Source organism: Zeugodacus cucurbitae, chromosome 6 (assembly GCF_028554725.1).
Source record: "Zeugodacus cucurbitae isolate PBARC_wt_2022May chromosome 6, idZeuCucr1.2, whole genome shotgun sequence".
NCBI classification, from domain to species: Eukaryota; Metazoa; Arthropoda; class Insecta; order Diptera; family Tephritidae; genus Zeugodacus; species Zeugodacus cucurbitae.
This window is the reverse complement of record NC_071671.1, coordinates 64,231,183-64,244,969: the sequence shown is the minus strand read 5'-3', so window position 1 is coordinate 64,244,969 and position 13,787 is coordinate 64,231,183. Positions and strand designations below refer to the sequence as shown.

The 13,787-nt window shown below is 34.3% G+C and overlaps 2 protein-coding genes across 2 annotated transcripts; both read left to right on the top strand.

The window, feature by feature from the left end:
* Positions 1-3,440: 3,440 nt before the first annotated feature.
* Positions 3,441-8,400, top strand: LOC105209369 (putative inorganic phosphate cotransporter). The gene is made up of 4 exons (XM_011179742.3): positions 3,441-3,603; positions 6,557-6,693; positions 6,765-7,838; positions 7,912-8,400. The coding sequence occupies exons 1-4, from the start codon at positions 3,567-3,569 to the stop codon at positions 8,188-8,190; spliced, it is 1,527 nt and encodes a 508-aa protein (XP_011178044.2). The 5' UTR covers positions 3,441-3,566; the 3' UTR covers positions 8,191-8,400.
* Positions 8,401-10,765: 2,365 nt separating this feature from the next.
* On the top strand, positions 10,766-13,675 carry LOC105209367 (putative inorganic phosphate cotransporter). Its single transcript, XM_054233991.1, is given in 4 exon segments — positions 10,766-11,061; positions 11,361-11,449; positions 11,518-12,591; positions 12,658-13,675. Coding segments are annotated over 4 exon segments (1,491 nt in total). The 5' UTR covers positions 10,766-11,024; the 3' UTR covers positions 12,949-13,675.
* The last annotated feature ends 112 nt before the right edge of the window (positions 13,676-13,787 follow it).

Genomic DNA, 13,787 nt, shown 5'->3' with positions numbered 1-13,787 from the left:
TGTTGCTAAACTATATAATTAAGCTTTATAAGTTTATACTTAATATATTTTTATAATGTTAAGTATTTTTATTGTTAAAGTAACTATTTATATTAAATTTGTTTTGTAAGAATAAATGAAATTAAATAATGTGTATTTAGATTTTTTCTTATTGTCCTTATATAATATAAGGACATGACTGCCTTTGAATAAGGCAGTAAATTTGATTGATTGTTCTTGGGATCGTATCACGAATTTTCAACTAGTTGTAGTAGTACTATATGATATATACAGTATACAAGATGTTAATTCACTTACGTTTCTATATCACTGCCTATAAGTCGTCTTCAAATATGGATAATATCAAGGAAAAAGTAATTAAATTTTTTTTTTTTTTATTTTTTATAGGATGTAAGGATATATTCCATATATTATATTTGAGCGGAGATCTTATTTTTCTATAAGCGATAAAATGAAATATAACCTTGTTTTGCTAAATCTTTTTTTATACATTTGTAACGTCATATGGTTTGTGCAAGACTCCTGACAGACTAAACTGTGTTACTATAGTTAAGGAATTGCTTCGATCTCGATTAGCTAACAGTTCCATGCTGGATCGTTAATAGTTAGCTAGTAGTAATAGTTAGTTAATTCAATTTGCATATTTTTTTTTTTTTGGTTTTGCAAAACCCAATTACGAAGTTGGTATTCGAAATTACGGCTATTCTACTTTATATGGACAACAAAAGAAGTCAAGGACTTTAGCGTCCGAACACTTTTCCGAAAAGTGAATTGTCACGAGACCCTCATCTGTTGAGTTGATAATACGTCGGAACTTTCTTAGATATCATTTGAAACCTTTTTACAAACCTTAAAAACCCATTCCACAACAAAAACCAAGAAAAATAGCCAAGCTGCCCATTTAAGTATTTTATTCTTTTGAAGTATTTTATTCTAAATATGTTAAGCGTCAGGCGGGAACACTTTCGCTGACATTATCATTATCATTTATTTTGATTACAGTAAATACTGATTAGAACTTCCCATTTAATTGCTCTCACTTCACGGCGATTCAATTCCCAACGGACACACCCACCGTTGACAGATCGAGACTATTGCAATCTGTATTTAATTTGCCGCACTGTTTTACTAACATAGGCAGTAACATATCTAAGAAATATGTTTTATATGTATAACTATAGATAATTGATTTATTTCATTAGTAATAATATGAAATTGCCTGTATAATTTTCTCTACAGTTAGATAGGTAACATGACTAAGTTATTTTGGTTTAACGTAAGTTTGTAACTCTACTATGATAAAATATAGAATACACTCTTTTAGGCTAATATGTCATTACAGTTCTTAATGATTCACGCCAACAAAGTATAATTTTTACATTTCAGGACTACGCTTTGGAGTACGCCATGTTCAAACTATACTGCTCTTCCTTTTCATTATGGTTCTCATTTCTAACAGTACTTTTAGTAAACTGTTCCGAAACGTAGGGCTTCAGCACCATACAATCGCAAATTCCCTCGTACATGAACGGTGTTTTGAATATGGATATTAAGAGTAATGCGTTCTTCTCGGCGCTACCATACATAGCGCGTTGGATTATGACTTACATCAATATGTTCTTCGGAAATATGTTGGTCGCCACGAATTGACAGCAGTACGTAAAATCGTCAATACGATGGCATTGTGGTTGCCAGCATTTCTTATGATCGGTATTGGATTTCTTGATGATACCAACAAATCTTGTGCCGTTGATTTAACGACTCTCAATGTCGGATTCAACGGTGGTGTCGTCATCGGTTGTGTACTCAGTACGATTGATGTGTCACCGAATCATGGGGGCATTGTGATGGGCATGGGGAATATGCTGGCTAATGTAGTCTTTGTTGATGCCCTTAGTAATCGACATTATAGTCACCGATGCTGTAAGTCGAAATTTGCTTGGGGATCAGAAAAAAAATATATACGAGGGCTGCTATATATATTTCTGGCCTAATAATGAAAATAGGAATATTTATCAACGAAAATGGTTTTATTGTTTTTCAAAATATTCTCCATCAAGATTTAGACACTTTTGCCTGCGCTCAAACCAATTTTCGAAGCACTTTTTTTTAGTCTTTTTTTGAGCGATTGTCAAATTGTGCGGGATCCAACGGGAACAAACCTTTTTTACGGCTGGTGGGAGAAATGCATAGGAATGCCTCTATCTGAAGGTATGTTACATGACGGTCTTGCATTATCAGTTCACGTACGGCATCGATGTTTTCTGGCACAACGGCTGTTTTTGGACGACCTTCACGGAATTCGTCTTTGAGCGAGCGTCGGCCACGATTGAATTCGTTGTACCAGTTTTTTACAGTGCTATAGGATGGTGCTTCATAGCCATACAAAGATTTTAGTTCATCGATGCACTCTTGTCGCGATAATCCACGTCGAAAGTTGTGAAAAATGATCGCACGAAAATGTTCACGAGTTCATTCCATTTTTTGGCCGAGATGATTTTTTTAATTCCCTGTAAATAAAACAATTGACGATTAAAAGACAAAACGTTCTGAGTGATGTTATGCTAAAAAATCTCAAACTTTCCAATGGAAATGTCAGATTGCACCTGGCAACACTGTTGACTAGGCCAGAAATATATATATCAGCCCTCGTATATATAAAAAAAATTGTTTTTTTTTTCCAGCACAATCGCTCGGAGTGGTAAGTCGTTTTTATAATCGCCGCATCTGTTTTCTTTCTGTGCAATCTGATATACATAATTTACGGCACAGCTGAGGCGCAGCCCTGGAATGCACCTGACTATCTGTTAAGAAGCAGTATTGGAGCGTCACCAAAATCTGTGAGGTGTGAAACGTTTAAAAAGTTTGCTGACTCATGTGATGTCCAGCGAGAAATTGAAGGAAGCGAGTGTGCGGTTTAACAGATTGTGAAGACTCTTCGCAGACTACGAAGAAATAAAATAATTGCATTTTGCGCGCATAGGTTTATGCTACAAGTCAAAAGTCATGCCAAATCAGAGATGCATTCCAAATTATTTGTTATAGTCATTATATTATTTTAAGCTGTACAGGTTTTTGAAACTTTATAGGTTAAACCAATTTATATTCAATATCAATAAGTTTAATAATAGCATAAGTAAATTTTTATTATTTATTTTTAAATATTGTAATTAAATACTAGCCACCTTAATGTACGTGTATTTCCATCGATAATCGCGTTATCATTTATATACAAATATACTTCTGTATATTAGAATTCATACCAAAAAATAAAATATAAAGTACCACAAAAATATTTAATTGTCAAAGCGATATCTCATCTTATCCGTCGACGAGCTACAGCACGTATCGACGCACTTAAGCGGTTGAAGTGCGTCTACAGTAGTTAGACCAAATAAATAAATACAATGGACGCGTTAAAATTTATGGGAAGTTGCTCGACAGCTTTCGCCTAATGAGGAGCGTTGGTGATCCTGAAAGTGTAGTGAGAAGTGTTTCATCGCATAAAAAAGGAAATATACTACAGTTATTCAGTGAATTGTGTTTCAATTTCGAAAAGTGACAATATGAGTGAAAAGAAAATCGAAGCAGAATTGGATAAAGGTTGGCGAATAGTTAAGGAGAAATATTTTATTGTTTTTGTGCGTGGCTCGAAGAGCTTTGGAGTTATTGTGATTATATGTCAAACAAATTGATATAAATAAGTCAGTTGGGTTGTGACTATCTATTAACGGTTTTGTAAAATATCTCTTGGTTACTATAAGTTAGTTAGTTTCGTTTTAAAATAATCCAAATTCTTATGTCTTAAAGAGATAGACAGGCCTATAAACTTTTTAAGAAACAAAATGTTCATCTTATAGGAAAAAAAGAAAAAGAGAAACACTAACAACTTTGTAAAGTGTACATATGTAAATAACTGTAAAAATAACACAATTCAAGAACTTTAAGTGTCAGTTCACTTTTTCGTAAAACAAATGTTCTGTATAAGTTTGACAAAGTGACCTTCATCCATTGAGTTGAGAATACGTATGCTCTTTCGACAAAAAGAAGTAGAAATGATTTTGGATGTTAGACTAAAGTTTAATCTTTTCTAGAAAAAATTTTGAATTCCAAATTCCAAAGCATTCAAAAGTAGAATTTGAGTTCCAAAATTTAAAATCTATGGATCCAATGACAATGAGACAATGCAAAAGAGACCTAAAGCAATCTTCTCGTCACCTTTTTGGTCAAAAAGTTTGTTCATATTTGCTCAAACAACTAAAATACTATAAAAAAATAAAATTAAACTCACAATTAGGGCTGTATTCGAAAACTGTGCAACACTTCTCAGAGGGCTGCTAAACATGTCTAGGTATTAAACGATATATATGGTATAAAGACGACCGGAACTTTGAAAATCAGTATATGAAGTATATGATTTTGTCCACATTCGGCACAGAGACACAATTTTATAAGCAAAAAATCCTCTGTGATTTTTTTAGAATATCTGAGAGATCTACCAATAAATTACGTACTTAAACAAAGTTTAGTTCTGATACTTTCACTGGTGCTTAATTTATAGAATGTAAAGTAAACGAATCATAAGAACCTCAAAATTGTGGTATAGGAAATATAGGCGTGGTTGTGAACCTATTTCTACCATATTCCGTTCGTTTCATCTGGGTATTAAGAAAATATTATATACCCAATTCCATTAAAATTGAACGAGTAGTTTCTGTGATATGGTTTTTAGCCCATAAGTGGGCGGCGCCACACCTATTTAAAATTTTATACAGATATTTGAGTGCAGCCCTTCTGTGCCTTCTTTACCATGAAATTTAGGGTCTCTGGTGTTTTCCTTACTGAAATAAAACATTTTTAGCAGTTTTCAATATATGGGAGGTTGGCGTGGTTATAATCCGATTTCATCCATTTTTGGACTGTATATGGTAGTACTTAAAAGAAACGACTCTAGTGAGTTTCCGTGAAACGAAAGCAACCTTCCCATGGTGCTAATACCTGAGATGGACATGTAGTAAGTAGTATGTCAGAAACCATATGTGTATCACCGGTTTTCCGAATTTTGTTTGAAAGCAAATGGTGTTCCGTACTACAATAGAGTTCTAAAAACCATTGAAATTTTGTGGTGTTGTGAAATGTGTGGTGAGACAGACATCCGTATTTGCACTCCACTCGATCACTTTGGTATATATAACTTTATATCTAACTCGTTTAGTTTTCGGTGTTACAAACAACCGTAATGAACCAATGAACAGAACTATTATACTCTCTTAGCAACTTTGTGCCGAGAGTATAAAAAGCTCTGTTTCGGATTCGTGTGAGTTTCGTTAAAAAGCTGGAAAAAACAAACCGACTGTCCACTTAAAACAAAATTCTCCAAAATTCTTAACGTCAGCAAATATGCAGCTAACGCACTACAAGGTTTGAGAAAACTCTTGACATTTTGAAGTGATGTATTCAAAGTATGTGAAATATTAAAAAAAAAACACTTTCATTCGCATTACCATTATCAATTGCTACAAGTATTATACTCAAGTACATAATACTGAGTGCTTCTATTTGTTTTGATTACACATATTAAATATTGATTAGGATTTCCTATTCAATTAGATTGACGTATGCATAGAATAGGCAACAATTTTTAGTGAAAAATTGTGTTTATAGAAATAATCTTTAGTTCACGGCTGTTTAAATATCAACGGTCACACCCACCATTGAGCGGATTACTATCAGTAATTGAATATGTTTACCATATGTATTTATAATTTAATGTACGTTATCAGTCCTATTCTGTGTACTTGACAAAATAACAAAAAAATTGAAAATTTTTTCATATTTTTATCAAGTAATACCTGAGACAGACAGACATGTAGTACATATTGTAGTTTGCCTCAGTAACTATATGTGAATCACCGAATTTTGTTTGAAAGCAAATGGTGTTCCGTACCATTTAAATTTTGTGGTGTTGTGAAATGTACTACAATGAATTGCATTGAACACACCGAAAGCTTTAAGCTCTTCTGCCATAATCATATGTTTTCTGAAATTTGACATACAGAAATGAAATTAAATTCAAAATAAATTGGAATCAAAAATCAAAATTTGAAAAAATCATGTGAAAAATATGTTGAGAAGTAATATTTATAATGGACAATAATATTTTAAGATTGCCTGAACTTATAACTACGTCAGGATCAATTTTCCTGCCTGTTATTCATAATTATATTTTGCTTCAATTTGAATTTGGCTTCTTAACCGAAAAAGAGCGTTTTATTTTAGACACAGTATATGAAATGCTTGATAAATTTGAAATTTTCATATATTAGAAATTTGTTGAATTTGTAAAGTGCACAGAATAGGGCTGTACATCCCTATAGAAAACTTAGCATAAAATCTACATTGTAAAAATATTTTTGTGTAAACGAATAATTAGCAGCTTAGTTAGGTGACATGACTAAGTTACTTTTGTTGGTTTAACGTAGGTTTACAACTTTACTATGATATCATTATTATTCTTTCTGTTTCCCGACTGCAAATTATAATTTTCAAATTTCAGGTCCGCGCTTTGGCTTACGCCATATTCAAACTTTACTGCTCTTCCTCTGCGTTACCGTTGCCTATATGAGTCGTCTGAATATCTCGGTAGCGATTGTGGCGATGACAAACGCTGCGAGCACAAATCCCAACTTTGAGGTAAACGTTACTAAAGACACTACTTTGAAACTTAATATTTATATTCAATTTAATTTTTTTTTATTTTCCAGGAGTTCGACTGGACGGAAAAACAGAAATCCTATATTATATCCTGCTTCTACTGGGGTTACGTGATCACACAATTTCCGGGTGGCTATTTGAGTCGACGTTTTGGCTCAAAGATTGTGATTGGCATCAGTCTCTTCGGTTCGGCTCTATGCAGTTTTCTCACACCTTTCCTCGTGCCATGGGGCGGCTGGCAAGTTTTCTGCGCCATACGTATCGTACAGGGTCTCTGTCAGGCAGCTATATTTCCAGCCATACACCACCACATTGCCAAATGGTCGCCGCCGCACGAACGCAATACATTCGGTGCACTGACCTATTCGGGTATGGATTGTGGCACAGTGTTGGCTATGCTTGTAAGTGGCTTGGTAGCCAGCAGTCCAATCGGTTGGCCGGGCATATCGTATGTTTCGGCCGGTATTTGTTTTGGCTGGTGCATTCTTTGGATAATCTTGGGTTCGAATGATCCACCATCTTCACGTTTTATAACGAAAGCCGAGTGCGAGTATATTGAAACATCGATGAAACGTGAAGAGGATTTCCATAAGAAGAGAATACCAATACCATGGTTTGCGATGCTCACATCTGTGCCATTTTTATCACTACTTTTAGTACTCAGTTCTCAAGCGTGGGGTTTCACCACTATGCAATCGCAAATTCCTTCATATATGAATGGAGTTTTGAATATGGATATTAAGAGTAACGCGTTCTACTCGGCACTACCATACATAGCGCGTTGGATTCTATCTTACATCTATTTGTTCTTCGGAAATATGGCGGTCGCAAAGAATTGGCTCTCTTTGACGGCGGTACGTAAGATCGCCAATACGATGGGTTTGTGGTTGCCAGCATTTCTGCTGATCGGCGTGGGATTCCTCGATGATAGCAACAAAGCTTTGGCTATTACTTTAATGACGATGAATGTCGGCTTAAATGGCGGTGCCACCATCGGCTGTATGCTCAGTACAATAGACTTGTCACCAAATCATGCTGGTGTTGTAATGGGGATCATAAATCCGTTGGCAAACACTATACCGTTGATTACGCCACTGGTTGTGGGTGTCATAGTTTCAGATGTGGTGAGTTGAGATTTGTTTCGTGCTGAAAAAAAACTTTTTCATTATTTACTAATACATTTACTCTCTTTTCCAGCACAATCGATCTGAATGGCAAACCGTATTCATTATTTCTGCGGCTATTTTCTTTATTGGTAACTTGATTTTCGTAATATTCGGTTCGGCTGAAACTCAACCATGGGACGCTCCTGATTTTCTGCGTAAGGATAACGTGGAAGAGCCAGAAAATGTGCCACCGAAGAGCACTTTCAAGCAAATTTTTGGTGGTGATGATGACAAATACGACATCGAAGGATGGGCAGTGCAGAATGTTAACGATTCGATATCGAAGAACGAAGCTGTCGGAAAAATTTAACTTAACTGATATTCTATAACTCGACGGGCTTAAATTAAGCCTAGCTTTTAGCGTTAGCTGTGAATACTAAATTGTTAACATTATATGTTGCTGAAATATATAATTAAGTTTTAAAACTTTGTACTTAATATATTTGAATAATTTTAAGCATTTTTATTGTTTAAGTAACGATTTATATTAAATTTGTTTTGCAAGAATAAATGAAATTAAGGAAGGTGTATAGATTTTTTCTTATAATTCCAATCTTTACATATACATATAAAACTTCTGTACGTGTGTTAGTCATTGAACTCCTCCTAAACGGCTGGACCGATTTTGATGAAATTTTTTGTGTGTATTCCAGGGGTTTGAGGATGGTTTATACTGAGAGAAAAATTACAAAAAATCGCTGAAAAAGTCTAAAATCCACATTTTTCTAATCTCCCATACAAACAATTTTTAATCTATAAATATAAAATTGATGTTCGTTAGTCTCGCAAAAAGTCGAGAACGGCCAAACCGATCTGGCTAATTGTAGTCTTGAAATATTCGTGGAAGGCCAAGAAAGTATTAGAAAGTATGTAAATATGGAAAAATTGCGAGGAAGATAATACTCGTAATAAGAGAATTTTATTTGAATTGACAACAAAAATATAAAAAAGAAACTTTGTTAAAATATTTTTTGTCATTGTTCATTTGTATAAGGTTGTGTCGATAGCTCAAAACAATTTGTAACAAGTAAGGAAAGGCTAAGTTCGGATGCAACCGAACATTTTATACTCTCGAAATTTTTGATGTAATTTTATCAAGAACAATTTGACCCATATATTCGGCATAAAGTCCACTAGAATAAGCAATATCATCATATATAGTATATAAGAGCTGAGGTAATACGGCATTGAAATTACTACTAAATTGCAAATTGCTGACTAATCGCATGCAGAAATTCATCTAATTAACTCTAACATACGAGTGTTTTTGTAACAATATTAAACAGCGATTGTCAATTCGTGATCGTATCACGAATCTTCAACTAGTTGTATTAGAACTGTATGATATATACAGTGCCCAAGATGTTAATTAGAAGGTGTAGGTTGGTTAATATCATATTCTTGAAATGCCTCATACGCTCTTTTCACTTACGTTTCTATATCACTGGCTATATAATCGTCTTCAAATATGGATAATATCAAGAAAAATGTAATTAAATTATTATTATTTTTTTTTTATTGGATGTAAGGATATATTCTATATATTATATTTGAGCGGAGATCTTATTTTTCTATAAACGATGAAATGTAATATAACCTTGTTTTGCTAAATATTTTTTATACATTTGTAATGGAAAGAAGTTCGTTATATGGCTTTGTGCAAGATTCTTGACAAACTAAACTCTGTTACTAAAAATAAGGAATACAGTTTACTTAAAAAACTTGGTTAATATGCCTAGTTTGTTTAAGTGTGCTTTGCGCGAAGCTTTTTGCTTCGATCTCGATTAGCTAACAGTTCCATGCTGTATCGTTAATAGTTAGCTGTTAATTCAAACGTTGCCCGCTCTCTTTCTCTCTCTCTCTAAACTTATACAGACTTGCTATTATATAAATGTTACCATATCGAGATGAAGATGATGAATATACATATATAATACTTGAGCTTAAGTGTTGCTTCAGAATTAGATTCGGGTATGTATATTTCAACACGTACAGACATTTCTAAATAGGGTTAGTAGTATTAATTTTGAATACTGAATAACTTAAGTTCAATATTTCCAATTATTTTATGAAAAAAATTAACAAATATTCAACTGTTTCAACAAAACTGTTCGAGAATTCAAAAGATTCCGGAAGACGAGAGCACAACTTGGAGAACACTGAGAAATGTTGAGTTTCCTCTTAGTTCCTATGTAACACGATCTCTCACGAAGCACTATAAGGAAAGTAAAAACGAAAGTGCTATGAATATGTTGAGCTTACGCGTTGGATAGTATCGGTACTTAAGTAGTTATTTAAAGCACTTAATGATTACAATACGATAATAAAATAGCTTTTGTGACTTTAATCAACAACTTGTGACCAAGAAAAGTGTTAAATCATTGAACTCAGAGAAGTAGATGACTTTAATGCCTTAACTGCAGACTGTTTCATTTCATATTTTAATGACTATTTCAAAAACTTAAAAATTTTAATAAAAATTTTATCATAATATAAATGAAGTGTCAGACATAGACCTTTGTTCTCTGCATTCTGTTCAACTCTTTCCTCTCTCTTTCATTTTTTCACAACCGATAGTTGGTACACACTTGGCCATGCCATTTTATGATTTAAATTAGAATAGTTAGACTAAGTTTAATAAACTTTTTGCATAATTAAGCTTAACTAGCACGTATCCACCTTTATGTACGTGTACGATACTTCCATCGTTAATCGCGTCGAATAGACGAGATCGGCGACAACAAATATTCGATGTTTACTATAATTTTGTTGTTTAGATACGAGTTTCCAGTAAAAATGTACTGATGTATGTATACCAAAACGAATTCGCACCTCAAATTAAATATATAATATGTAAAAAATATTTAATTGTCATTGCGATATCACATCTTATCCGTCGACTAGCTACAACGCGTATCGACGCACTTAATCAACTGAAATGCGCTCACAGTAGTTAGTCCAAATACATAAATACAATAGCCGCGTTGAAATTTCGGGGAAGTTGCTTGACAGCTTTCGCCTAATGAAGATCCTTGTGATCCTGAAAGTGAATTGAAAAGTCTGGGAGAAGTGTTTCATCGCACAAAAAAAGAAATTTGCAACAGTTATTGAGTGATTTGTATTTTAATTTCGCAAAGTGACAAAATGAGTGAAAAGAAAATCGAAGCAGAATTGGATAAAGGTTGGTTAATACTTAAAACACAAGTATTTAATATTTTTTTTATTCCGATTGCGCTTTTGGTTCTGCGAAAACAAATTAGTTGTTTGAAAACGGTCTTCGAGACGACAGATAAGGCTTTATTCTAGTTTATATAGACAGCAAAACAACATTACAAAGGCGGTTCAACTTCTGAAAGTGTGCGAATATTTTTTTATAACCTAGAAACGCACATTTTTTATTAAGAATAGTGATTAGAGTAACAAAATAACACATTTGGGTCAAGAACTTTAAGTAACAGAACATTTATTTGAAAAACGAAGGACTGTGCGTTGCCTATATGAGTCGTTTGAATGTATCGGTTGCGATCGTGGCGATGACAAACGCTGCCAGCACAAATCCCAATTTTGAGGTAAACGTTACCAAAGACATTACTAAGAAACTTAATATTTATATTAAATTTTTTTTTTTATTTTATAGGAGTTCGACTGGACAGAAAAACAGAAATCCTATATTATATCCTGTTTCTACTGGGGCTACGTGATCACACAATTTCCCGGTGGCTATTTGAGTCGACGTTTCGGCGCAAAGATTGTAATTGGCATCAGTCTGTTCGGCTCAGCGCTTTGCAGTTTACTCACACCATTTCTCGTACCGTGGGGCGGCTGGCAGGTTTTTTGCGCCATACGTATAGTACAGGGTCTCTGTCAGGCAGCTGTATTTCCAGCTATACACCAACACATTGCCAAATGGTCGCCGCCACAAGAACGCAATATGATCGGTGCATTGACCTATTCGGGTGTGGATTGTGGCACAGTCTTGGCGATGCTTGTTAGTGGTCTGATACCCAGCAGTTCGATCGGTTGGCCGGGAATTTCATATGTTTCGGCCGGTCTTTGTTTTGTCTGGTGCATACTGTGGCTAATTTTGGGTTCGAATGATCCACCATCTTCGCGTTTTATAACGAAAGCCGAGTGCGAGTATATTGAAACTTCGATGAAACGTGAAGAGGATTTCCATAAGAAGAAAATACCAATACCATGGTTTGCGATGCTCACATCCGTGCCATTTTTGTCACTACTTTTAGTACGTTGTTCCGAAACGTGGGGCTTCAGCACCATACAATCGCAAATTCCCTCGTACATGAACGGTGTTTTGAATATGGATATTAAAAGTAATGCGTTCTTCTCGGCACTGCCATATATAGCGCGTTGGATTATGTCCTACACATATCTCTTCTTCGGAAATATGGCGGTCGCTAAGAATTGGCTCTCCTTGACGGCGGTACGTAAGATCGCCAATACAATGGCTTAATGGTTGCCAGCATTTCTAATGATCGGTGTGGGATTCCTCGATGATAGCAACAAAGCTTTGGCTATTGCTCTAATGACCATGAATGTTGGTTTCAATGGCGGTGCCACCATCGGTTGTGTTCTTAGTACGATAGACTTATCACCAAATCATGCCGGTGTTGTAATGGGTATCATAAATCCGGTCGCTAACATTATACCGTTGATTACGCCACTGGTTGTGGGTGTTATAGTCACAGATGTGGTGAGTTGAAATGATTCTCGAAAAAACATGTTTATTATCTTCTTATAAATTCACCATCTCTTCCAGCATAATCGATCTGAATGGCAAACCGTATTCATCATTGCTGCGGCTATTTTCTTCATTGGTAACTTGATTTTCGTAATTTTCGGTTCGGCTGAAACTCAACCATGGGACGCTCCTGGTTTTCTGCGTAAGGATAACGTGGAAGAACCAGTAGCGATGCCACCGAAGAGTACTTTTAAGGAAATTTTTGGTGGTGATGATGACAAATACGACATCGAAGGATGGGCAGTGCAGAATGTTAACGATTCGCAGTCGAAAAACGAAGTTGACGGAAAAATTAAGCTTTATGACTGATATTAATAAGTTCCATAACTCGACGGGCTTAAATTAAGTCTAATTTAAAAATAGCGTTAGCGATAAAATTTGAAATTATTTCCGTTCTATATTCTTAAGATATATACTGAATATTATTAAGAATTTATACTGTATATGCTTTAGTAATTGTTGGAAATTTTATTGTTTAGGTGTTTACAATTTATATTAAATTTCTTTGTTAAATTAAATGAGCATTATTTAAATTTTATATTTTATTGGCCTAATATAATATACATATGTGGTATCGAAACTGTTGGGTGTATACTCATGGTATTCAATCGAAAGCAAATTGATGCTCAAACACAAGGCGAAGGCCATATTATTCCGGTAAACTGCTAGCCAATCCAACCATAACAGGTGAGGAGCACAGCTAAAGCGATTCATATGAATGAATAGATATTGTAGGTAAAGAATAGAACGAAATTACATGTATTCTTCTATATGCATCGATAATAAGTCATAATGATAATGTCCTTGGTTCATAAATAATTTCAATCTGATAGTTCATATACATATAAGAGTGTTCAGAAAACCTTCATAAAATTTGAGGCAAGTGTTTCTTCGTAGCCAATATAAATATTGGGGAGGAGCACAAATAAATATTTTTTATTGAATATTTTACTTTTACTTTTCGATTTTTCCAAGAAAGGCGTTACATTAAATTCTTTACTAATAGAGTTGCCATCTCGCTGTAGTTATATTTATTTTTTATTTTTAATATGTAACAAATTGAAGATTCAAAAGTTCCAGAGTGATTTGAGGCTGAGTTGAGAACGTTAAATATTAATATATACTAAAATATGTTCCAGAATATAGAG

Bases quoted from the DNA above. Each gene is read 5' to 3' on its own strand.
- LOC105209369 (XM_011179742.3), top strand. From the start codon at position 3,567: ATGAGTGAAAAGAAAATCGAAGCAGAATTGGATAAAG. The intron at 3,604-6,556 runs GTTGGCGAATAG...TTCAAATTTCAG, and splicing joins CGAAGCAGAATTGGATAAAG to GTCCGCGCTTTGGCTTACGC. The intron at 6,694-6,764 runs GTAAACGTTACT...TTTATTTTCCAG, and splicing joins GCACAAATCCCAACTTTGAG to GAGTTCGACTGGACGGAAAA.